This window comes from Cervus elaphus, chromosome 5, assembly GCF_910594005.1.
Source record: "Cervus elaphus chromosome 5, mCerEla1.1, whole genome shotgun sequence".
In the NCBI taxonomy this organism is placed as follows: domain Eukaryota; kingdom Metazoa; phylum Chordata; class Mammalia; order Artiodactyla; family Cervidae; genus Cervus; species Cervus elaphus.
In genome coordinates, this window is record NC_057819.1 from 36,263,757 (window position 1) to 36,291,539 (window position 27,783).

Here is a 27,783-nt window from a genome sequence, read left to right on the forward strand (position 1 = left end):
TGCCGACAAAGTTCTACATAGTCAAAGCTGTGGTTTTTCCAGTAGTCATGTATAGGTGTGAGAGTTGTACCATAAATAAGGCTGAGCACTGAAGAATTAATGCTTTTGAACTGTGGTGTTAGAGAAGACTCTTGAGAGTTTCTTGGATTGCAAGGAAAGCAAACCAATCAGTCCTGAAGGAAATCAAGCCTGAATATTCATTAGAAAGACCGATGCTGAGGCTGAAGCTCCACTCCCTTAGCCACCTGATGTGAAGAGCTGACTCATTGGAAAAGACCCTGATGCTGGGAAAGATGGAGGGCAGGAGGAGAAGGGGGTGCCAGAGGATGAGATTGTTGGATGGCATCACAGACTTGATGGACATGAATTTGAGCAAGCTCCATGAGATATTGAAGGACAGGGAAGTCTGGCAATGCTGCAGTTCATGGGGTCGCAAAGAGCTGGACACGATTTAGGCACTGAACAACAACAAAATGCTCTGGAAAAGACAGAGATCGTCATATTGGGCAAAATGCACAATCCAGCGATATGGTCTCTGCAAGAGACACGTTACATTCAAAAACACAAATAGATTGAGAATAAAGGATAAAAAAGACATACCATGCAAACAATAGCAATAAATTAGCTGGAGTGTTTATATTAATGTCAAAGATACACCAAGATGAGAAATAATAGAAGAAACAAAGAGTAACATTTTAGTGGTAAACATACACTATTGTTGTTCCAAATGCTGTTAATATACAACAGTTAGGTAAGTATTGCTATGTGGGTATAACAATGGAACCTCAAAATGTATAAGCAAAACCTGTTAGCATTTCAATGTTAAATGGACAGTTCTACAGTTAAAGTTGGAGGTTTTAATTAATATTCTTTTCTCAGTAATTGATAGTACAACTAGAGAGAAAATCAGTAAGAATATAGAAGGCTTGAATAATACTGCAGTCCAAACCAAACACTATTTTCTGCACAACAGCAGAATATACCTTCTTTTCAGATACACATGGAGCATTCTCCACTACAGACCATGTAGGCTGTAAAGCAAGTCTCAATAAGTTTAAGTGTTGAAATCATAAAAAGTATGCTGTAACTACTGTACAATTAAATTAGAAATCAACAAGGATAAAAATTAAAATTTAGAGAATATAATTAAGAAGTGTTTAGAAATACATAGCCTTAAGTGCTTATATTAGAAAGGAGAACCATAAAAATCAGTTATTTAAGCTTACATCTAAAGAAGTTAGAAGAAGAGTGTATTTTTAAAAAAATAAGAAGAGTGCTTGCTTTGGCAGCACATATACTAAAATTGAAACGATACAGAGAAGACTAATATGCATGGCCTCTGTGCAAGGATGACATGCAAATTCGTCAAGTGTTAAATATTTTAAAAAGAGATGAAATAATATAGGATAGGTTGGAAATTAGGTAAAAACAAAACAGGAAAGCAAATAGAAAAATCAATGAACTCAAGAGTTGGTTCATTGAGAAAAATCAGCACAGTTGATAATCCTTTAGACTAAGAAAGGAGATAGCACAAATGATCAAAATCTTGAAGGAAAGAAGGGTCATCACTGAAGAGCCCAAAGAACTAAAAAAATTATAAGGAAATATTACAAACAACTTTTGTCAACAAATTAGACAAGTTAGATGAAATGGGCACATTCCTAGAAAGACAAATTATAAAACTTGACTAAGAGAACATCTGAATTGAACTAATATAAAGAAATTCAATTATTAATTAAAATTCTTTAAAGAAAAGTGAAAGTGCAGTTATGGATTCACTTGTGAATTTTATCAACTGTATAAAGCAAAGATTAACATAAATCATACAAAAAATAACTAACAAAGTACAGGAGGAGCAAGTGCCCCCCAACCCAGGCAGTGTTAAAACCTGATACCAGAAGCGGGCAGAAAAGTCATGAGAAGTGAAAACCGTACATCAGAATCTCTTAGGAACATAAATGTAAAAATTCACAAGATATTGACAAACCAAATCCAGCAACATACGGAAAGGATTATACACAAAGAAGGTCTCTTCCAGGAATGCAAGGGTGATTTAACACCAGAAAATCATTTGATATACTATGTGAATATTTTTAAGTTCAAAATCTGTTTGTTTATCTCAATAGATGTACATAAATGCATTTGACAAAATTTAACACCTATTCACAGTAGAAAACTGAACAAATAAGAAATAGAACTTCCTCCACCAGATAAAGGGCATCAGTGAAATTCTACAGTTTACATGACAGTGCTGAAGGCTGAATACTCTTTCCCTTTGCCCCAAGATTACTCTCACCACTTCTAGTCAACATTGATCTGTAGGTTCTAGCCAATGCAGTAAGGCAAGAGAAGGAAAGAAAAGGCATCCAAACGGGAAAGGAAGTAGAAAAACTGTCCTTATTCCTGAGTAATCTTATATGTAAAATATCCTATGGAATCTACCAAAAACAAACAACTATATCATGTGTGAATTTAGCACACAGTATAAGAACAGCATAGACGAATAAATTGTATATCTATATGTTAAGAATGAACACACTAAAATTAAACTGGAAAAAATAGTTTTATCCACAAGAGTGTATAAAAAATTAGGAATAAATTTAACAAAAGAACTGTAAGACCTGTACATGAAAAATAATGAAACATTGCTGAGAGAAACTTATGAAGACCTAAATAAATGGAGAAATGCACCATTTCATAGATTGGAAAACTCTATTTTTAGAATGTCAGTTCTCTCATAAATAATCTATTGATTCAAGGCAAACTCTTATCAAAATCTCAGTAAGCATTTGTATAGAAGTTGACAAGCTAATTATAGAATTGAGATGTAAATCGAAGGGACGTAGAAGAACCAAAACAATTTTTAAAAAGGAAGCAAAATGGTAAGTAGAGTTACCCTACCTAGTTTCCACAATTTAACATAAAGCCACAGTAATCAAGAAAATGTATTGATGTAGCAATAGACATAAAGATCAATTAACAGAGTAAGAGACCAGAGATAAACCCACACATTTACAATCAATTGATTTTGTGCAAAGGTGTCAAGGGAATTTAGCGGGTGAGTGACAATCTTTTCAACAAATGGTAATAGAACAGTTGGGTATTTGAGAACAAATTAACCTAAACTTATATCAGTTATACAAAAACCTCAAAATGGATCATAGAACTAAGAGAGCTAAAAACTATACAACTTGCAAAGAAAATGTGGAAAAATATTTTCTTGGGCTCCAAAATTACTCCAAAATGACTGCAGCCATGAACTTAAAATTTTGTCACTTGCTCCATGGAAAGCAAGCTATGACATGTGTGTTAATGACAAACCTAGGCAGTGTGTTAAAAAGCAGAGATGTCACTTTGCCAACAGAAGTCCATATAGTCAAAGCTATGGTTTGTACATATACAAACCATGTACAAACTACATGTACATGTAGTAGTCGTGTACAGCTGGAAGAGTTGGACCATAAAGAAGGCTAGGCATCAAAGAATTGATGCTTTTGAACTGTGGTGCTGGAGAAGACTTTTGAAAGTCCCTTGGAGAGCAAGATCAAAGCAGTCAATCCTAAAGAAAATCAACCCTGAACATTCATTAGATGGGCTGATGCTGAAGCTCCAGTATGTTGGCCACCTGATGCAAAGAGCCAACTCATTGGAAAAGACTGATGCTGGGAAAGATTCAAAGCAAAAGGAGAAGGGAGCAGCAGGGGATGAAACGGTTAGATGGCATCACTGACTCAGTGGGCATAAGTTTGGGTAAACTTTGGAAGATAGTGAAGGACAGAGGAGCCTGGCGTGCTGCTGTCCATGGGTCCGCAAAGAGTTGGACACAACTTAGCAAATGAACAACAACAACAAAATTTGTCTTCCTGCATTAGGCAAATTTTTCTTAGATATGGCATCAAACATGTAATCCATAAAAGAAAAAATTGATGGAGTCCAGAATTTCAAAAGCCTTCATTAAGAAAATGAAAATACAAGCCACAGAATGGAAGGAAATACTTAAAATCATACATTTGACAAAGGTCTTGGATCTAGAATAAAGAACTCTTACAAATCATTAAGTGGACAAACCACTCAACTTTTCCAAGTGGTAAAGAATATATGGCATGCTGTGATTCATGGGGTTGCAACGAGTCGGACACGACTGAGCGACTGAACTGAACTGAAAGAATATATGTGAATGGCTAATACACATATAAAGGTGCTCATCCTGATTAGTCATTAGAGAAATGCAAAACCAAACCACAAGTTAGATACCACTTCACACCTACTAAAATCCAAAAGTCTGGCTGCACTGCATGTTGTTGTGGAGAAATTAGAAACCTCTTTCACTGCTGATGGGAATATAAAATGTTTTAAAATACTTTGGAAAACAGTTTCGCAGTTTGCTTTGTATATTTACCATGTGATCCAGCACTCCCACTGATATTTATAGGAGAAGCAAAAGCTTATATCCACCAAAGACTGGTTCATAAATGTTTACAGCATCATTATTTATAGTAGCCAAGACCTGGAAACAACACAAATGTTCATCAGCTGGTGACATTGCATAAGCAATGTGATACATCTATTTGATGGAATACCAATCAGCAATAAAGAACAAACTGATACATCAGACAACAGGAATGAATCTGAAAATGGTATGCCAATTTAGAGAAACCTGACACAGAAGAGTACATGCTGTGTTAATCACTTTCTATGAAATTTCTACAAAAAGCAAAAATCTGGAGACAGAAAGTAGATTCATGATTGCCTGAGACTGGGGTTTAGAAATACAGATTGACTGTATAAGAGCACAGTGGAACTTTTTGCATGTAAAACTGGACTGTGATGGTAGCACACCTATATCAAATTTCATTAAAATACCCACATCAAACTGAATACTTACCCCAGTGGGTGAATTTACCAGTGGGTGAATTTTTGGTATACAAATTATACCTAAATAAAGCTTGTTTTTCTTTTTTAAAGTTTATCAGTATGTTTATTTATTTAAAAAGTGAAAGGAAATAAGCCAAAATATTGATTGTTATCTATAGTTTGGGAATTATGAGTGAGTTTTTTTACTTCTTTGTATATTCTTTTTCAAGTTTTCTGTAATGAGTATCATTACTCTTTTAATTACAAATATTAAAAAAGAAGGAAAATTATCTCTTAGGAGTGTTGAGAAGGAGAATTTTTAGTTTCAGAAACAATGCTGAAGGAAATGGAAATTCAGAAAGATTTTTCGTAATGTTTATAATGTCAAACTAAAGAAAGATGACTAAGGCTAATTAATTACTTCTCATAAGCCAAAATCTGTCTATATTCTATAATTTACTATTTTTTTCTTTCTGTAGCGTATGTCTGGATCCTATCAAGAAGCTAAAACTTTGTTGAAATCCTACTTACAGCAACATGGCTATGGCTCCTGGATTGTGAAATCTCCCTGTATAGAGCAATTTAGTATGTGAATTAAGCAATCCATTGTCATATTAAAAATCTTTTTTTCCTGTGCTTTGACTACTAAAAAATTTTTTTAATATTGGTGGTTTTCAGCTTTCAGTCTTTATAGCAGAGTTCAGAGATTGCTGAAAATTCATAAATATTTATGTCAATTTATGTTGAAACATTAGGGTTTTGAACTTTTTTTTTAAATAATTACCTGCTTCATTATGTAGCTATTTTGCATTTTTTATAGACATTACAAACCATTACCATTTTGTAATTTAAAAGAAAATTTCTTTTAATTTTTGTACTTTAAAGTTACTTGTTCAGCAAAGATATTCACTGTGTCCTGGTGTCTCACTCAAAAATTTTTTTAATTAAAAATTGGAATCCAAGACTACAAATAATAATTCTTACTCATTTGTTGATTAAATCAGCAGACATTTGAATGTCTAATATTTGCCAATAATCATAGTAAAAAATAGTAATTAAAACATCATTTCTCATGTCAGAGAAGTTTATGAATTCAAATTGAACATAAAAATTCAGAGAAATATTAACCATGTTAGGGAATACTTTGATAAATTATTCTGATTAGTAAAGGATTATTATAAATGTTTTAAGATTACCTATTTTCAGGTCTTCTGTAAGATCCATTCAAATGTTATCCTTTATAATTTAGATTAGTAAGAATTTCTAATAGGTCAATAAAATATTGTTTAGCTTTATATTTGTATTTGTTTATATAGCTCGATGAAAAGAGAAAGTTTAGTTACTCTTGGTTAGTTAGGATATATATCTTTAGTAAAATTGAGTTTGTTGTCTTAAAATCTCTTCCTTAGATTAAATCACAGATGGCTTAAACATTGACTTTCAAGACTTTGTTCCTCTTAGCTTGGATCTTTATTAAACTACTAGGTCTCACTCCAACTCTAGCCCAGATAAACTATTATAATTTCTGACAAGATTAATGTAGGGTCTTTGTGGTTTTTTTAGTTTTGGAGTTTGTTTTTTGTCTATTCTAAAAGTATAGTAGAGCTTAGTTGATGAAGGTTGAAGTCATTCTGGATGGAAAGACATACATGTCTTTCAGTAGACGAGATTCTATATTTATTAATAGATTGAATCATGTTAAATTGCCGTTTCGGGGGAGAGGGTAGGTAAAAAATGATCAATTATGATCAATTTCATGTCAGCATACATATACTGTTATTAATAATAAGTTTAATTTCCATCAAGTATATGATATATAGTGTTTATTTTTCTGAATTGGTATTTCCTTGTTAAGTCTTTTCAGTTTCTTGTCCGGGTTGATTCCTTCCACAGCTGATTTACAGCCTTTATTTCTATTACTTTAACCTCTCTTTGATAGTAAATTTCCTGTGAATATACAGCATGTTTCATCTTTTCTTGGCTCTTCACATTTGTGGATATTTTGCTTTTGTCTAAATTAGGAAAAGCACAAAATGGTTAACATTTGCCTAAATAGTGAAAGATCATGTTAGACAGTTTATTTCCTCAAGAAAAATTTTTAATTTTAAGGGTTAGATAAAACATATACCCAGCTGTTTTACAGATAATATCCAGTAAGGACCACTGATTTCTTCAACAAGTGGTCACTGAGTGTCTCTGAACATTATGTCTGCTTAATTTATATATGGTATTTTGAAGTGGAGAAAGATTGTATCTCAAGAGGGGTAAGCTAGATAAAGAATAAAGGAGATGGCATTTAGTAGAAGGCAGTCATTTAGCAGAAAGGGCAGGATACAGATGTGAAACCCAACATTGGCTTTATGATTCTGACAGTTGTATATTATTTACTCTTTTGTAGCTCAGGTTTTTATCTTTGCAAGGATGAAATTGGTTCTAGTGGTGGTTATTCTTTGTTCAGGGATGGAAGCTTGATAGAAAGGGCTTCAGGGTTCATCAGAAGTGGAAATGCTTATTGTTTTTTCTCTGTAATATGTATTGGGTTGTACAAAATGTTTTGCTTGAAGAAAAGCAAGCATCTTTTCTAACATAAATCGTAAGTAACATTTAGTTTATAAGCATTCTGAGCACAGTATTTAATTTGTAAGCACAATAAAGTATTTGTGGCAGATATTTGTCAAAGATTTTTATTAAAAAGTTGATAATTATGAAATACATTTATGCAGCAGGATCAGGGTTAAGCTATTTTTCAATACAGAAAGAAAATTTTCTGCAAAATTCATTTGTTTTAAATGTTCTGTTGGGAAAAGCAAAGCTAGACTTCTAAACCTCTACTTCTAAAGTTGCTCAAAACCCATTAAACTAATTGTGTCTAAGTTAAAGTCCTTTTTTTAGCGCTAAGGTTGTGTTATCTGAGGCAAACATTGAAGGATGGGTAAAATTTAGAAGGCCAAAATTAGAGAGAGAATGTATTCCACTTGAAAATGATAAAGATCAGAAGGGAAATGTTAACAGTGTTTGAGTCTAGAATTTAGAACACAGAATGGAAGCTGTTGAGAGAAGCTTGTAGATGTTCTCAGTTTGGTAGGCAGAGGGAGTTCGTAAAAGATTTCTTACAAGGAAGTGACCTACACTGAAACACAATTTCACAACGTTTTCTTGGTTTGCTTATTATGGAAATTTTCAGAGATACAAAAATAGAAAGTAGCACCCATCACACCAGCTTATTAAAGCATGGCAATCTCATTCCATATATACCTCCCAAAGATAGATTATGTTAGAGTAGATATCAGACATTCATCTGTAAATACTTTGATATGTATCTGTAAAATATGAAAACTTTTCAATACACAATTCAATTAGTATACCTTAAAAATTAATAGTAATTCTCCATCTCATAAATGTTGTATATATTGTTGGAATCAGAATCAAAATTACATCCATGTATTGGAATTGGAATTTGTGTTACATATCTATTAATCTATAGATTTCTTCTCATTATTTTTTTCTTTTAACTTAGTTCTTGAAAAAACTGAGTTCTTTGCAGAGTTTCTCACAATCTTATTTTTGCTATTTTATCTCCATGATATGATTTAACATTTGTCTGTCCTCTGCATTTCCAGAAACAGTAAATTCAGGTTTAATTTTTTAGCAGAAATACTTAACAGGCAGTATTGTGGGCTTTCTGTTAGAAAGCCTTCAGGGTTGTCTATCTTTTGTGATGTAGCCATCATTGATGAGTCTTGTCTAAATCCATTATTTAATTAGGGATTGCAGATTATACTCAAATTCTCTCATTACCTGGAATCCTTTGACTTTAAAAATGCCCATTTCTAAAAAAAAAAAAGGTCCATTTCTCAGTTATTTGATTACTGAGGTATAGTTGGTACAAAAAAGAATGGATTATTTCTCTTTCTTTATATTTTTTGAATAGTTAATTCTCTGTCATCCTTTAAAGTTGACCAGAGAGTGCTTTTTAGTATCATTATAAATTTAAACATGTCTCCTAGTCTATCCACATTGTTGTAAATGGAATTTTCTTTCTTTTTTTATTGCTGAATAGCATTCGATTTTTTAATTGCTGAATAGTACTCAAATTGCCAACATTTGTTGGATCTTAGAAAAAAAGCAAGAGAATTCCAGAAAAACATCCACTCCTGCTTTACTGACTATGCTAAAGCCTTTGTGTGGATCACAACAAACTGTGGAAAATTCTTAAACAGATAGGAATACCAGACTACCTTACCTGCCTTCAGACAAACCTGTATGCAGGTCAATAAGCAACAGTTAGAACTGGACATGGAACAATGGACTGTTTCCTAATTGGGAAAGGAGTACAACAAGGCTGTATATTGTCATCCTGCTTAATTAACTTATATGCCAAGTACATCATGAGAAATGCTGGGCTGGATGAAACAAGTTGGAATCAAGATTGCCAGGAGAATCAAGACTGCCGGGAGAAACATCAATAACCTCAGATATGCAGATGACACTACCTTTATGGCAGAAAGCAAAGAGGAACTGAAGAGCTTCTTGATGAAAGTGAAAGAGAATGAAAAAGCTGGCTTAAAACTCAACATTCGAAGGCGAGGGTGGGATGTTTAGAGAGAACAACATCGAAACATGTATATTATCAAGGGTGAAAGAGATCACCAGCCCAGGTTGGATGCATGAGACAAGTGCTCGGGGCTAGTGCACTGGGAAGACCCAGAGGGATCGGGTGGAGAGGGAGGTGGGGGGGTGGGGATCGGGATGGGGAACACATGTAAATCCATGACTGATTCATGTCAATGTATGGCAAAAACCACTACAATATTGTAAGGTAATTAGCCTCCAACTAATAAAAATAAATGGAAAAAAAAAAAATGAAGACCATGGCATCCAGTCCATCACTTCATGGCAAATAGATCAGGAAACAATGGAAACAGTGACAGACTTGATGTTCTTGGGCTCCAAAATCACTGCAGATGGTGACTACAGCCATGGTACTAAAGGACACTTGCTCCTTGGGAGAAGAGCTATGACAAACAGCATATTAAAAAGCAGAGACATTATTGCTGACAAAGGTCTGTCTAGTCAAAGCTATGGTTTTTCCAGTAGTCATGCATGGATGTGAGAGTTGGACCATAAAGAAAACAGCACCGAAGAATTGATCCTTTTGAACTGTGGTGCTGAAGAAAACTCTTCCAGAGTCCTTTAGACTGCAAGAAGATCAAACCAGTCAATCCTAAAGGAAATCAGTCCTGAATATTCATTGGAAGGACTGGTGCTGAAGCTGAAACTCCAATACTTTGGCCACCTGATGTGAAGAACTGACTCCATAGAAGACCCTTATGCTGGGAAAGACTGAAGGAAGGAGGAGAAGGGAACACCAGAGGGTGAGATGTTTGGAGGGCATCACTAATTCGATGAACATGAGTTTGAGCAAGCTCCTGAAGTTGTTGATGGACAGGGAAGCCTGGCATGCTGCATTCCATGGGATCACAAAGAGTCAGACACGATTGTGTGACTGAACTGAACTGATTCTATTGGGGCTTCGCTGCTGGCTCAGATGGTAGAGAATCTGCCTGCAGTGCAGGAGACCTGGGTTCGATTCCTGGGTCAGGAAGATCTCTTGGAAATAAGAATGGCTACCCACTCCAGTATTCTTGCCTGGAGAATTTCATGGATGGAGAAGCCTGGTGATGGGGGTCACAAAGAGTATTCTATTTGTGTGTGTGTATACACATCACTACTACTGTGGGCAGGAATCCCTTAGAAGAAATGGAGTAGCCATCATGGTCAACAAGAGTCCAAAATGTAGTACTTGGAAGCAATCTCAAAAACAGCAGAATGATCTCTGTTCCTTTCCAAGGCAAACCATTCAGTATCATGGTAATCCAAGCCTATGCCCCAACCAGTAAGGCTGAAGAAACTGAAGTTAAACAGTTCTATGAAGACCTACAAGACCTTTTAGAACTAACACCCAAAAAAGATGTCCTTTTCATTACAGGGGACTGGAATGCAAAAGTAGGAAGTCAGGAAACACCTGGAGTAACAGGCAAATTTGGCCTTGGAGTACGGAATGAAGCAGGGCAAAGGCTAATAAGAGTTTTGCCAAGAGAATGCACTGGTCATAGCAAACACCCCCTTCCAACAACACAAGAGAAGACTCTACACATGGACATCACCAGATGGCCAACACCAAAATCAGATTGATTATACTCTTTGCAGCCAAAAATGGAGAAGCTCTATACAGTCAGCAAAAACAAGACCAGGAGCTGACTGTGGCTCAGATCATGAACTCCTTATTGCCACATTCAGACTTAAATTGAAGAAAGTAGGGAAAACCACAAGACCATTCAGGTATGACCTAAATCAAATCCCTTATGACTATACAGTGGAAGTGAGAAATAGATTTAAGGGACTAGATCTGATAGAAAGCCTGATGAACTATGGATGGAGGTTCATGACATTGTACAGGAGACAGGGATCAGGACCATCCCCATGGAAAAGAAATGCAAAAAGGCAAAATGGTTGTCTGAGGAGGCCTTACAAATAGCTGTGAAACGAAGAGAAGCAAAAAGCAAAGGAGAAAAGGAAAGATATTCCCATTTGAATGCAGAGTTCCAAAGAATAGCCCGGAGAGATAAGAAAGCCTTCCTCAGCGATCAATGCAAAGAAATAGAGGAAAACAACAGAATGGGAAAGACTAGAGATCTCTTCAAGAAAATTAGAGATACCAAGGGAACATTTCATGCAAAAATGGGCTCAACAAAGGACAGAAATGGTATGGACCTAACAGAAGCAGAAGATATTAAGAAGAAATGGCAAGAATACACAGAAGAACTGTACAAAATCTTCATGACCCAGATAATCACAATGGTGTGATCACTCATCTAGAGCCAGACATCCTGGAATGTGAAGTCAAGTGGACCTTAGGAAGCATCACTACGAACAAAGCTAGTGGATGTGATGGAATTCCAGTTGAGCCATTTTAAATCCTGAAAGATGATGCTGTGAAAGTGCTGCACTCAATATGCCAGCAAATTTGGAAAACTCAGCAGTGGCCACAGGACTGGAAAAGGTCTGTTTTCATTCCAATTCCTAAGAAAGGCAATGCCAAAGAATGCTCAAACTACTGCACAGTTGCACTCATCTCCCATGCTAGTAAAGTAATGCTCAAAATTCTCCAAGCCAGGCTTCAGCAATACGTGAACCCTGAACTTCCAGATGTTCAAGCTGGTTTTAGAAAAGGCAGAGGAACCAGAGATCAAATTGCCAACATCTGCTGGATCATCAAAAAAGCAAGAGAGTTTCAGAAAAACATCTCTTTCTGCTTTATTGACTATGCCAAAGCCTTTGTCTGTGTGGATCACAATAAACTGTGGGAAATTCTGAAGGAGATGGGAATACCAGACCACCTGACCTTCCTCTTGAGAAACCTGTATGCAGGTCAGGAAGCAACAGTTAGAACTGGACAGGGAACAACAGACTGTTTCCAAATAGGAAAAGGAGTACGTCAAGGCTGTATATTGTCACCCTGCTTATTTAACTTATATGCAGAGTATATCATGAGAAACTCTGGGCTGGAAGAAGCACAAGCTGGAATCAAGATTGCCGAGAGAAATATCAATAACCTCAGATATGCAGATGACACCACCCTTATGGGCAGAAAGTAAAGAGGATCTAAAAAGCGTCTTGATGAAAGTGAAAGAGGAGAGTGAAAATGTTGGCTTAAAGCTCAACATTCAGAAAACTAAAATCATGGCATCTGGTCCCATCACCTCATGGGAAATAGATGGGGAAACAGTGGAAACAGTGTCAGACTTTATTTGAGGGGCCCCAAAATCACTGCAGATGGTGATTGCAGCCATGAAATTAGAAGACACTCCTTGGAAGGAAAGTTATGACCAACCTAGATAGCATTAAAAAGCAGAGACATTACTTTGCCAACAAAGGGCCATCTTATCAAGACTATGGTTTTTCCAGGGGTCATGTGTGGGTGTGAGAGCTGGACTGTGAAGAAAGCTCAGCACCGAAAAATTGATGCTTTTGAACTATGGTGTTGGAGAAGACTCCTGAGAGTCCCTTGGACTGCAAGGAGATCCAACCAGTCCATCCTGAAGGAGATCAGTCCTGGGTGTTCATTGGAAGGACTGATGCTGAAGCTGAAACTCCAATACTTTGGCCACCTCATGCGAAGAGTTGACTCATTGGAAAAGACCCTGATGCTGGGAGGGATTGGGGGCAGGAGGAGAAGGAGACGACAGAGGATGAGATGGCTGGATGGCATCACTGACTCGATGGGCATGAGTTTGAGTAAACTCCGGGAGTTTGTGATGGACAGAGAGGCCTGGCGTGCTGTGATTCATGGGGTCCCAGAGTTGGACGCGACTGAACTGAACTGATACACATCACATCTTTTTTATCCATTCATCTGTTGATTGACATTTAGGTTGGTTCCATATCTTGACAATTATATATAATGCTGCTATGAATACTGGGGTACATTCCTTCATACTCTTTTCCTCAGTGGCTGCACCAGTTTGTATTCCTACCAGTGGTGTATGGGAGTTCCCTTTTCTCCACATCCTAACTGCTGTTTATTATTTGTGTGCTTTTTAATATATATTTATTTAATTATTTATTCATTTGACTGTACTGGGTCTCCGTTGCTTTGTGAGGGCTTTCTCCAGTTGTGACAAGCAAGGCCTACTCTTCGCTGCAGTGCAGGGACTTCTCCCTATGATGGTTTCTCTTGTTGTGGAACATGAGCCCTAGGGGGCGTGGGCTTCAGGAGTTGTGAAGCATGGACTCAGCTGCCCCACAGCATGTGGGATGGTCCCAGATGGAACCTGTGCCCCCTGCAGTGGCATGTGGACCCTTCACCACTGGCCCACCAGCCAAAGTCCCCATTTGTGTGCTTTTTGGTGATAGCCATTTTGACAGGTGTGACATGATGGCACATTGTGGTTTTGATTTGCATTTCTCAGCTAGCAATGTTGAGCAACTTTTCATATGCCTGTTGGCCATCTGTATATTTTCTTTGGAGAAATACCTATTCAGGTCTTCTGCCCATTTTTGATCAAGGTGGTTGTTTTGTTGTTGAGTTGTAAAGAGTTTATTTATTTTGGATATTAACCTCTATGGGTCATACTATTTGCAGATATTTTCCCCCATTCATCAGCATCTTATAGCTTACCACATACAGGTCTTTTTCCTCCTTAGGTAGGTTTATTCCTTGGTATTTTACTCTTTTTATTATGGTAAGTGGTATTATTTCCTTAGTTTCTCTGTTTCTTGTTTGTGTGTAGAAATATAACCAATTTCTGTATATTAATTTTGTATCCTGCAACTTGATCGAATTCATTGATGAGCTCTGCTAAGTCATTTCAGTCGTGTCCGACCCTGTGCGACCCCATAGATGGTAGCCCACCAGGCTTCCCCGTCCCTGGGATTCTCAAAGCAAGAACACTGGAGTGGGTTGCCATTTCCTTCTCCAGTGTGTGAAAGTGAAAAGTGAAAGTGAAGTCACTCAGTCATGTCCGACTCGTAAAGACCCCATGGACTGCAGCATACCAGGCTCCTCCGTCCATGGGATTTTCCAGGCAAGAGTACTGGAGTGGGGTGCCATTGCCTTCTCCAATTGATGAGCTCTAGTTGTTGTCTAATGGCATCTTTAGGATTTTTGATGTACTATATACTATCATGTTATCTGCAGACAGTGACAGTTTTACTTCTGCTTTTCTAATTTGGGTAATTTTTATTTCTTTTCTGATTATCGTAGCTAAGATTTCTGATACTATATTGAATAAATGTGGCAAGAATGGGCATGCATGTCTTGTTCCTAATCTTAGAGGAAACACTTTCAGCTTTTCACCCTTGATAGTGATGTTGGCTATCAGTTTGTTTTATATGGGGTTTATTATGCTGAAGTATGTTCCTTCTATAACCATTTTGTTGAGAAAACTTATAAATGTATGCTGAGCTTTGTCATAAGAGATTTTTGCAGTATTGTGATAGATGATCATATGATTTTTATTCTTCATTTTACTAATATAGTGCATCACATTGTTTGATTTGTCATTATTGAACCATCTTTGCATCCCTGGTAAAATTCTGTTTGATCAAGGTGGTATGATCTTTCTAAAGTGCTTATGGATTCAGTTTGCTAATATTTTGCTGAGAATCTGTGTTTATCAATGATACTGGCCTGTAGTTTTCTTTTATTGTAATATCTTTGATTTTGGTATCCGGGTGATGCTGGTCTCATAGAAAGAGTCAACAAGTGTTCCTTCCTCTCCTGTTTTTTGAAATAGTTTGAGAAGGATAAGTGTTAACTCCTCTCTGAATGTTTGGTAGAAGTTAACTGAAGCCATCTGGGCCTGGACTTTTACTTATTGGGAGTTTTTAAATTACTGATTCAGTTTCAGTATGGTAATTATTCTGTTCATTTTTTTCTATTTCTCCCTGGTTTGGTTCTGGAAGATTGTAACTTTCTAAGAAATTTCCCATTTCTTACAGATTGTCCATTTTATTAGCATTTGGTTATTCCTGGTAGTCTCTTTTGATCTTTTGTATTTCTGAGGTATTGGTTGTAACTTTCCCTTCTTCACTTATGATTTTATTGATTTGAGTTCTCTCCCCCTTTTTTCTTTGTAAGTCTGGCTACAGGTTTATCGATTTTATTCATCTTTTCAAAGTACCAGCTTTTAGTTTCATTGATCTTTTATTTTTTAGTCTCTGTTTTTATTTCTGCTCTGAACTCTGTGACTTCTTTCCTTCTACTGATTTTGGGTTTTATTTGTTTTTTCTTCTTTTCCTTCAAGTTTAAGGTTATGTTGTTTATTTGAGATTTTTGTTGTTCCCCGAGGTAAGCTTGTATCATTAAACTTCCCTCTTAGAACTGTTTAAACTGTGTCCCATGAGTTTTGGATCATCATGTTTTTGTTTTCATTTGTTTCTAGGTATTTTTTTAATTTCCTCTTTGATTTCTTCAATGATCCATTGGTCATTTAGTATCATATTGTTTAGCCTCCCTGTCTTTGTGTTTTTTTCAGTTTTTTTTTCACTTGTAGTTGATTTCTAGTTCGCATTATAGTCAGAAAAGATGCTTGATATGATGTCAATTTTCTTAAATTTACCTATGCTTCTTTTGCAGCTTAGTATGTGATCTCTCCTGGAGAATGTTCCATATGCACTTTAAATTTGTATTCTGCTGCTTTTGGATGGAATGTTCTATTTCTATCTAATGTTCATTTGGTCTGATGTGTCATTTAAGGACAGAGTTTACTTATTGATTTTCTGTCTGGATGATCTGTCCATTGATGTAAGTGGGGTGTTGAAGTCTCCTACTATTACTATGTTCCTGTCAATTTTTTTCCCTTGTACTATTCATATTTGCTTTATGTATTTAGGTGCTTCAATGTTGAGTGTGTATATATTTACAATTATTATATCATCTTCTTGGATTGATCCTTTGATCATTATATAATGTCCTTCTTTGTCTCTCGTAATAGTCTTTATTGTAAAGTCAGTTTTGTCTGATATAAGTATTGCCACCCTATATTATTCCCTAAGTGTTTCTTTTGATTATCATTTTCACAGAATAATACCTTTTTCCATTGCCTCACTCTCAGTCCGTCTGTGTCTTTAGATCAGAAGTGAGTTTTTTATAAGCAGCATATAAATGGGTCTTTTTTTTTTTTAATCCATTCAACCACTCTTTTTTTTGGCGGGGGGGGTGGATACTGAGCAGCATGTGGGATCTTAATTCCCTGATCAATGATTGAACCTATGCCGCCCTCATTGGGAGTACAGAATCTCAACCACAGGACAACAAGGGAAGTCCCAGCCGCTTTGTCTCTTGATTAAGCATTTAGTCTATTTACATTTAAGGTAATTATTTCCCTGGTGGCTCAGGTGGTAAAGAATCTGCCTGCAATGCAGGAGACCTGGGTTCAGTCCTGGGTCAGGAAGATCCCCTGGAGAAGGGAGTGACTACCTACTCCAGTATTCTTACCTGGAGAATTCCATGGACAGAGGAGCCTGGCTGGCTACAGTCCAGGGAGTCACAGAGTCAGACAAGACTGAGAAACTAGCACTTCACTTCATGCCATTGTTTTAGTTGTTTGTAGTCTTTTCTTTTTCCTTTTTTTTTTTTTCATTCTCTTGTGATTTGATGACTATCTTTAGTGTTATGTTTGAATTCCTTTTCCTTTTTGTGTGTGTATCTATTACAGATTTTTGGTTTATGATTACCATGAAGTTTTTATATAGCAGTTTTATGTACATGTATATGATGGTTTTAAGTTGCTGGTCTCTTAATTTTAAATGCACTTTAATAGCCCTGCATTTGTACTCACCTTCTGTTATGATTACTGTTTTTATATCATATTTTACTTCTAATTGTTCTGTGTATCCTTTAGCAGCTTATTGTGGATGTATATGATTTTACTACTTTTGTCTTTTAACCTGTTTACTAGCTTTGTGTGATCTCCTACCATTACTGTATGTTTGCCTTTACTGATTAGTTTTATTTTTTCTTACTGTTCATGTTTCTAGCTCTCCTTTTCCTTTTCACTTAAAGAAATTCCTTTAACAATTCTTGTAAAGCTGGTTTGGTGGTAGTGAATTCTTTTACCTCTTTCTTATCTGTTAAACTTTTGTAATCTCCATTACATGTGGGTAAGAGCTTTGCCAGGTAAAGTTTTCTTGGTTGTAGGTCTGTCCTTTTATCACTAAGTATGTTGTGCCAATCCCTTCCAACCTGCAGGGTTTCTGCTAAAAAGTCAGCTGATAGCCTTATAGAAGTTCCCTTATATGTTATTTGCTGCTTTTCCCTTGATGCTTTTAATCTTTATTTTTTGTCATTTTAATGACAGAATATGTCTTTGTGTGTTCATCTTTGGGTTATTCCTGTGTGGGGTGGGACATCATGCTTTCTGGGCTTGGATGTCTGTTTCCTTTCCCAGATTAGGGAGTTTTCAACTATTATGTCTTTATATATATGTTCTCAGCTTTGTTCTCTCTTTTTTCTTCTTTTGGGACCCCTGTAATGTGAGTATTAATGTGCTTGATGTTGTCCCAGAGGTCTCTTTAGATGTCCTTATTTTTTCCTTCTATTTTCTTTTTTCTGTTCAATATCAAATCGATCAGTGATTTCTTACTGCTGTCTTCTAGCTTGCTGGTCTGTTCCTCTGTATCATTAATCTACTATTGATTCTTTCTAATGTATTTTTCATTTCAGTTGTTATGTTATTCTCTTTTTGATGGTTCTTTATATTTTCTAACTTTAAAAATTTCTAACTTCTTGCTCTACATATCCATTCTTCTCCCAAGTTCTTTGATCATCTTTATGATCACTACTCTGAACTATTTCTCAGGTAGGTTGCCTAACTCCACTTCACTTAGTTCTTCTAGGGCTTTATCTTGTTCCTTCATCTGGAACATCTTCCTCTGTCACCTCATTTTGCCTAAGTTTCTATTTGTATTTTTGTGTATCTGTTAGGTTAGTTATGTTTCCTGACTTTGGAGAAGTTGCCTCGTGTGTATCCCAGCAGCACACCACCTCGTCATCTGAACTATGTCTTCCCTCTGAGGGCTGCAGGCCCTTCTGTTGTGGTGGGCTGACTATGTGGGTAGTCTTGCAGACTTAATTGGTCACTAGCCCAGTTGATTGCCAGGTCAGGCCTTGTACACAGGCTGCTGGCTTCTGGTTGGTGGGGCTGGGTCACATGGTGGCTGACTCCAGAACCCCACGGGGCCTTGGGACTAGTGCTGGCTCCCTGGTGGGCAGAGACAGGGTCCAGAAAACTCCAAAGCTGCTGCCTGCCCACTAGTGGGTAAAACCACATTCTGAAGTTAATGAAGGACTACTGGCATGCAGAGCTAGGTCCTGGAGTCTGGTTGCAGGACCTAGGGGTCCCAGTACAGGTATTAAATTGTTGTTGGGGTGACTGGTTCCTGACTCTGTTTGGTAAGGGGTCTGGGGTATTCCAAAACTTGTGCTGGCCTATCAGTGGGCAGGGCTGTTGCCTAGATGGTGTTTGGGCAGAGTCTGGCCTGCTGAGTCCAGAAGACTTGAGTCCACAGGCTGTAGGATTATGGTTTTATTGTGTCTAGTGTCTACCCCTAAGTAGGTGAGGCTGGCCTAGAAGCTAGAGCATGCTTCCTGGGAGCAGAACTGGGGCCCAGGAGATTTTGGGGCTGGTGCCAACCCACTGGTAGGAGGAGCTGTGTTTGGGGCTGGTGTGCTGGGCCATGACCAGAGGCTGCTGTGGGCTCTTTGGGTCTTAAGGCAGCCTGTCTGGTGATAGGTGGAGCTGTGTCCCTGCCTACTTAGCGGCTTGCCCTGAAGCGTGCCAGCACTAGTACCTATAAGATATTGGGCCAGGGCAGGGCTGGGTTCTGGGGCTAATATGCTAGAGAGATGATTCCACAAAGGCACCTGTCAGCACCAGTATCCCACTTGGTAGAAGGCACTCCTATGCTTGCCTGCTGCCAGCATCTGTGTCTCCAGCGTGAGTCATACTTGTCTCCTGCATCCCTGGCAGATTCTCCAAGAGCAGCAGGTAGGTCTGACCCAGGCTTCTATCAAATTGCTGCTTTTGTCCTGGGCCCCAGAGTGTGTGAGATTTTGTGTGTGCTCTCAGAGTGAAATCTGCTTTCCCCAGTCCTCTGTACCCTTGTAACTAAAGCCAAATCCTTTGGGGGCTCATCTTCCTGGTGCAGGATTCCTGAGTCAGGGAGTTTGATGTGAGTCTTGGACCTCCCACTCCTGCGAGAGAACCTGTGCAACAATCTGGGTTCCCCTCCTGGGGCACTGGACTTTACTCTATTGAAAATCCGCCCCTCCTACTCATCTTGTTGTTCCTTCTGTATGTCTTAAGTTGTAGAAGATCTTTTCTGGTAGGTTCCAGTCTTTTTCATCAATGATTATTGTGTAAATAGTTATGATTTTGGTGTGCTCATGAGAGGAGTTTAGCTCAGGTCCAGAGACAGCTGAAGCCTGGACTGTCAACTCTGTCCTTAGTCAGCCCATTATTACCTTCATGTTCAGTAACACCAGTTTTTTATCTGTGCCATGGTATGAAAAGGTTAGAAAGCAGTATTCTAAACATTTTAATTTAAAAAGTGTATTGATCATATCTTAAGTCATTGCCTGTTAAGGGAGAACAGACATTTAATTATATGTTACAGAAACTTACAATTTTTTAGTTAGGAAGTATTTTTAGATAATTATATTTCATTTTGCACATGAGGTAAAGTGGACATTATTTTAGGAAAACCAAATTTGTGAAAAATAATTTTAGGATAATATGTACATATAACAGGTAATAAGTACTTTAAAAATATTTATGGGGACTGGATATGAATGTTGTCCAGCTTCACTTCATAGTAACAGTTAATGAAGGATCGCTGTGACTTTCAAATGCAAGTTTATTTTCTTTGAGAATGAGCTGAAATTGATGGTTCCTAGATAAGATGACTATTCTTTGATGTGAGAAAGGAGAAAGAATATTGTTAAGTAAACAGGAAGCATGAGAATTTCCTCTTTAGAAATCTTTTGACCCTGATACCATACTATAAATTAAGTTGATTTAAAGTACACGTTTCTACTCTGTCACTTCTTGTGTTACGATGGATGTCTAAAATATTTTTGTTTAGTTTTAATAGTTTTAGTAGTACCAAAAGAGCATCCTGACTACCAGAACAGTATTTGTTTCTGCAAATAACATGCGTGTTTCTGTTGATAAAAATTCTGCTGAACCTGAAATCCCTTTCTTTGTGGTATTTTAAATCTGGATTATTTTCTAAGCTGTAATTTATATTGTTACATGATGGTAGAGCTTGAAAAGGTGTATTACTTCTAGAAAGTTGATATTGCATTTAAGATCTTTGAATTACTTTGAGTTGTAGTTCAGATTGCACTACATATATTAATATGTAATGTTTGTTAGATTTGATCATCCAAGAAGCCTTTTTTAATACATCCCAGTAAATGGGGGTGTACCAAGAATGGGCGTCCCAAAGCGGGAGATCTCAGGGCATAGAATCTAGGCTGATTGGAACCCAAACCCACAAGCAGCAGCAGTTAAAGTATACAAATATATATAGTTCTGTGAGACCCTAAGCCCCACTGACCTCCCAGGGCCAGACGATCTGGAGGTGTCCCCTGGGCAGCATTCATAAAAATCAGGGCTCCAGACAAGTATATAAGCTCCTTTCCGGGGAGATACTGTTGAACTGTAGCAGGGCCGTGGGAGAGTGCAAAGGTGAATTTCTCTGACCTTCGTCTCCTGAGAGCAACTTCATATCCTGTTGATCAGTGGTCCCCATCCTTTTTGGCACCAGGAACTGGTTTCATGGAAGACACTTCCATGGATGGGGGGGTGGGGGGAGAGGGATGGTTCAGGCAGTAAGCAGATAGTTCAGGCAGTTATGTGAGTTCAGTTCAGTTCAATTCAATCGCTCAGTTGTATCCAACTCTTTGCGACCCTATGGACTGCAGCACGCCAGGCCTCCCTGTCCATCACCAATTCCCGGAGCTTACCCGAACTCATGTCCATTGAGTTGGTGATGCCATCCAACCATCTCATCCCCTGTCATCCCCTTCTCCTCCTGCCCTCAATCTTTCCCAGCATCAGGGTCTTTTCCAGTGAGTCAACTCTTCGCATCAGGTGACCAGAGTATTGGAGTTTCAGCTTCAACATCAGTCCTTCCAGTAATGTGAGTGATGGGGAGCAAAAGATGAAGCTTTGGTCTCCCACCGCTCACTTTCTGCTATGCAACCCAGTTCCCAACAGGCTGCAGCAGGTGTGGCGGAAGCGGGTGTTGGGGACTCCTGCCATATGTGTGCCAAACCCAAAGCCTGCCCCTAAGGCCAAAAGTCCAGGACTAGCAAGTAGGCATCTTTCACAGGAAGTCGGGGGGGTATATTTCAGTCTTCTGTCTGTGTAGTGCCTTGGGAGTGGGCTGCCATGAATTGTCTCTCCAATGTTACAGTCCTGTGGTACCCAAGAATGCAAGCCTCCCTCCAGTCTCACCCCACTCCCACATTCAGACAGTCAAAGGTGGCAGCTGCAAAACCAGAGCATTAGAGAAGGTATGAGCTCCCTTCTGTAAGATGTGAGTGAGTTGAACTGAGGCAGAGGGAGAGCACGAAGACTGCGTCCATTGGTGTTCCTGAGAGCACCTCTGTAGATCCCTACAAGTGTGTCAAACCGGAAGCCTTCTCCTGAGACCAGAGCTCATGGATAAGGAATCGGGCCTCTTTGTCAGAAAGACTGGGGATTGATTTCAGTCTGAAACATGTCCAGTGCCCTGTGAGTGATAGACTTCGAAGAACTCTCTTATTGGTATAGTCCCATAAGACCCAGGAAAGCAGACCCGTAGTCTCTAGAGATAGGTGGTCAAAGGGTATCCCCTGTGTGGGAGCCATGAAAATTGGGTCACCAGGTATAAAAATCCCAGAGCAGCAGGTGTGTGTGTGGAATCTCCTCTCCAGGAGATACTGGCATTCTGAAGCAGAGCAGAGGGAGAATGAGTGGTGTCCTGTGGCTTTAGCAAATCAGAATGGAATCAGGAAAACAGTGCACACCCAGTCTCTGTTCCTGGAAAGTATCTTAACAGGCCCCTCCCCCTCAGACCAGTGCTTTAAAATTAGGACTTGAATCTCCTTTATGTAGAGTCTAGGCACTTTGGAAAGGACTGTTTTCTGCACTGGGCCCTGGAGCAGGTGAATCTGTACAGAAGCCCACGTTTTGCCACAGCTCTAGTCTCTTGGGTACAAACACCATTGTTTTCAAATGTTTGAAGCACTGTTTCAGATATTTGAAGGACTCAAAACCCTGGTGCTTTTCTTAAAAGTTGCAGCATCCAGTGTGGGGTATGAACCCTCTGCTGCTCAGTGAGAAGCTCCAGGGTTTTGAGTTCCCTCCTGGTTGTTGATCACCTCACAATGGATGGGAGCTGTGGTAAAATTATGTCTTAGTTTTTCCTACCCACTTTGATGTGACATCCCTCTCATTTACCTAATGTGAAGGGGAAAATTGTTTTGCTGATTTTTAGTTTTGTTTCCAGAGGAAATTTTTCCATATATAGCTGTAGATTAGAACTGTCTATGGGAGAAGGTAAATACAGGAACTTCCTGCATCGCCATCTTGAAGATGCATTTCTCCATCTTTTTTCAAATTCTTCCTGTCAGTGCACAAATTGTGGGTATCAGTTTCTCCACATTCTGTCAATACTTATTATTTTCCCTTTTTTCGGACATAATACTTAAGGATTTAAAAAATATGTATGTATCCAGTTAGTCTAGTAGCATTTATTGAAAAGACTATTCTTTCCCCACTGAATTAAGTTATACATTTGATATAACCTTATCAATATGTTGGTATTATTCTTTTCTGCTGCTCTGTCTTTATGTCAACTATGCTTTAATTATTATGAGATTTTTACTGTCTTGTTATTTGGTAATACGAGCCCTCCAGCTTTGGTTTTCTTCAAGAATGTCTTGGCTATTTTACACTCTTTGTATTTCCATATAAATTTAAGCTTTACTTTTTTGGTTTCATACCATCCCCTCCACCACAAACATATTGCACTAACTCTGTAGATCAAATTAGGAAGAACTAATAGTCTGAAGTTCATGAACATGGTAGATCCTTTTATTTATCTAAGTCTTAATTTCTCATATTTTCAAGACATATATATATATTTTATGACATTTATTCTCAGATATTGTTTGGTGCTGTTGCAAATGGTACTGTTTTAAGATATTCTCTGATTCTGGCATATAAAACTACAGTTGGCATTTTTGTATACTAAGCTTGTTACTAGTATCTTACTGTGTTCAGCAATTAATTCTCATATTTGTGGTTTCAGATCCTTTCGGACATTCTATTTGTACAGTCACATCTATGAAAAAATGATAATTTTATTTCTTCCTCTCTTTTACTTCTCTTCCTTGTCTTACTACATTTGTTAGAACCTCCACTATACCATTGAGTAGAAGTAGTAATGGGCACCCTTGTCTTAGTCCTAAACTTAGGAGGAAAGTGGTCCATTTTTCATCATTAACATATTGTCTGCAGTTTTGTGACAAAGATATTCAGTTAAGGAAATTATCTTCTTAGTTTTCTGAGCACTATTATTTTTACTTTGATTTCCTTAACTGATTTTTATGCATCAATTGCATTGATTCATGTAATCTATATGGATTTCTCTTTTTTTTCTGTATGTGATGAATTACATTTTTTTTTAAGAACTATCAAATCGATTTTATATTCCTGGAATAAATCCAATGTAGTCACATATATTACCTTTTATATAACATTGATTTTCATGTTTTGTTAAAGATTTTTGCATTTGTGTTTAGCAGAGTTATTGGCTTCTATTTGCTATTTCTTAAAATGTTCCAGTAATCATGTATGGATGTGAGAGTTGGACTATAAAGAAAGCTAAACACCAAAGAATTGATGCTTTTGAGCTGTGGTGTTGGAGAAGACTCGTGAGAGTCCCTTGGACAGCAAGGAGATCCAACCAGTCCTTCCTAAAGGAAATCAGTCCTGAATATTCATTGGAAGGACTGATGCTGAAGCTGAGACTCCAATACTTTGGCCACCTGATGCGAAGAACTGACTCATTTGAAAAGACCTTGATGCTGGGAAAGGTTGAAGGCAGGAGGAGAAGGGGATGACAGAGGATGAGATGGTTGGATGGCATCACCAACTCAATGGACATGAATCTGAGTAAACTCCAGGAGTTGGGGATGGACAAGGAAGCCTGGTGTGCTGCAGTCCATGGGGTCACAAAGACTTGGGATGAGACTGAAACTGAACTGAAAATGTTAGCTTGGTGTCAAGATTTGCTGGCCTAGTAGAGTGATTTTTGAAGTAATTTTAGAAAAGACCCCAATGCTGGGAAAGACTGAAGGCAGGAACAGAATGGGACAACAGAGGATGAGATGGTTGGATGGCATCACCAACTCTATGGACAGGAGTTTGAGCAGACTTTGGGAGATGGTAAAGGACAGGGAGGCCTGGCATGCTGCAGTCCATGGGGTTGCAAAGAGTCAGGACTGACCGACTGAACAATAACAACAACAAAAATAGAGTGATTTTTGAAGTGTCCCTTCTTTTTCTATACTTTCACATTGCTTATATAATATTGCTAGTATTTTTTTTTTAATATATGAAAGAATGTAACAGAATGGCTGTCGAGGCCTGGAGTTTCTTTATGAGAATGTTTTAAATTACAGACTCAATTTTCATTATTTTGTACCATCTTTATGGGAGTGTTTAAATTATAGATTCAATTTCCATTGCTTTGGACAATTATTTCTTCAAAAAATATTTCTCTCCTCTTTTTCTGGTACTTCTATTTACATATATGTTAACTCACTTGATATTATCCAACAAATCATTGAGTTTACTTTTTTTTCTTTGTTCTGATAGTTTCTCTAGGATAGTGTGTTTAAGTTCACTGAACTTCTTCAATGTCTAATTTCTTGTTAAGCCTATCTGGTGAATTTTTAAATTTCATATTTTTTTTTTTTCAGTTCTAACATTTCTGTTTTAGGACTTTGGTTTAATTTTGCAGCTTTTTAAAAAATAGTTTTCATTTTTATAGTTTCTGTTGGAGTCCCTATTTGTCCCCTCACTGTGTTCAACTTGACTTTTAAATCTTGAACATATTTATAATAGCTAATTACATCACCACTGTCATTTTTTTTTAATGCTTCTATTGAGCTATTTTTCTCTTGGTTATAGGTCACGTTTTCCTTCAGTATTGGTTTATGCTGGATATTATTGAAGCTACATTGTTGACTTTCTGTGTTTTGTTGGCTTATTTTAGACAATGTTTAATTTTGTTTTGGAATGGAATTAATTTATTTGTGAATAACCTTTCAAGACTTGCTTTTAAGCCTTCTAGACTAGCCTTTACGCTAGGGCTGGATTAGTCCAAGTTCTAAGGTACTTTCTAGGATTTCTACGAAATTCCCAAGTTGTTCAACAAGTTTCTCTTGTCTGGCTTGTTGGAAATGGAGCTTCTTCTAATTCTGTGGAAGTTTCAGTGCTTGTTTAGGTCACAGTTTTTCAGTATACACTCTTTGCCTGTTAGCTTCTCTTTGTCTAGTCTTGTGGACTCTCATTACTAAAATAAACACAGCTTAGTATTCAACAAAATAATGAACAAATGAGTGAATGAATTTTCTATACATACTTCTGTAGTGCCTTCTCTGTACCACTATCTTATATTTCCAGTATGTTGTGCCACAAATTTCATTTGCTTCAGTAACCTTGAAACTCTCTGATTCTTTAGCTCCATGAGGCTCCTATGATTGGTGTAAGGCTCAACTTTATGTCTGGTTTCTTAGGCATCACGTTTTCTGCTGCTTGTTCTTTGATGCTCTACTTTAATAGTTATTTATAAGAGAAGGCTTAGTCTGGTACTAATTGCTCTGTCAAGACTGGAAGCAGAAGTCTTCTATACGTTTCGAAACTGTGGAATTACCTGATGAATCAGATTTAGAATTACTACACCTTCTTGTGGAATGAAGTCTTGTATCATTATGAAATTCTTCTCTTTATCTCTGATTATAAATTTTGTTTAATGTCCTCTTCTTAAAATTAATAAAGCTAGCTCTATATTTCAGGGGATTTTTAAATTTGTTTTTGAGTAGTGTTTGCATTATATATCCTTATCATCCTTATACATTTAGCCTTTTTTTGTCTTTTTATTTGAAGTATTTTTTTTAATAGTGTATATTTGGGATTGGTTTGTTTTAAACAAGTAGTCAACAGATGTTTGTTAAAATGATTACTTTTATATCTTTTAAAAAAAACTTAATAGGATCAACTTTTTTTACATTCTTTTTTGATACTCTTTTCCATTATGGTTTATCACAGGATATTGAATATAGTTCCCTGTGCTACACAGTAGGACTTTGTTATTCATTCTATATATATATTATAGCTTGCATGTCTAACTCCAAACTCCCAATACATTTGTTAGGATTGGTTTTTATTTTAAATTGCAATCTTTTTCTTTAATCAGAGATTTTAGTTTCTTTATATTTAATGAGATTATTGACAGAATTTTATTGAAATCTTTTTTTCTTGCTATTTGTTTTCTGTTTGTCTCATTTACTCTTTGTTCCTATAGTTTCCCTTAATTCCTTTTTTCTTATCTTTTTAAGGTATGTTTTTAATATTATACTTTCTCCTTTATTACTTTTTAGTATACTATCCTTCTAGAGGTTACCATATGTTTTAATATACAAATTTGGCTTACTGCAGTCTATCTAAACTTCATTCTTTTAGCACCTCCCAAATAATACAAGTTTTTAATATAACATTTTAATGCCATTATTTTATCTTTTGCCCTTAGTTCTTTTGTTGTCAAATATTTTACTTGTGTGTGTGTTAAAATGCCACAAAATATATTGTCTTCTTAATTAGCAACTGTTTACCCAATGTGGTACTCTTTACTTCTTTTTTTGTAGTCTCTGCTTCCATATGGAACTTTTCTCTTGAATCTGAAGTTATTCTTTAGAGGCACTTGTAGTTTAGGTCTGCTTTTGACTAGTTTTCTCAGTGTTTTGTCTGAAATGTCCATTTCACCTAAATTTCTTAACAAATTCTGAAAAGAATTCCAGATTTATTGTGTTTTGTTTGTTTCATCACATATATGCCATTCCATTGTCTTCCAACTTCCATAAATGTTGAAAAATTAGCCAATGATTTTATTGTTCTGCTGAAGACATTGCCTTTTTACCCACTGCTTTTTGTTGTTGCTTTCAAATGCTTTGCTCTGATTTCCTTTGGTGGCGATTTGAGGGGTTTCTGTAGGTTTTTGTTGTTTTGTATGTATCCTGCTTGGGCTTTCCTTAGTTTCATTAATCTGCAGGTAAGTGTCTTTTAATTGTTTATGAAAATTATTAGC

The 27,783-nt window shown here is 37.2% G+C and overlaps 1 protein-coding gene and 1 non-coding gene across 3 annotated transcripts in view; both read left to right on the forward strand.

Moving 5' to 3' along the window:
* Positions 1 to 27,783, forward strand: part of ADAD1 (adenosine deaminase domain containing 1) — an 80,059-nt gene that overhangs the window by 42,220 nt on the left and 10,056 nt on the right. Inside the window, exon 12 of one of the 2 annotated variants that reach the window (XM_043902347.1) lies at positions 5,334 to 5,439. In XM_043902347.1, the coding sequence (XP_043758282.1) occupies positions 5,334 to 5,439 (106 nt within the window). Of the gene's footprint in view, positions 1 to 5,333; positions 5,665 to 27,783 lie in introns of those variants that run through there. The other variant, XM_043902346.1, reaches the window with a different exon arrangement.
* On the forward strand, positions 1,274 to 1,384 carry LOC122695821. The gene has a single exon (XR_006341571.1). It is a non-coding gene; the product is annotated as a U6 spliceosomal RNA (small nuclear RNA).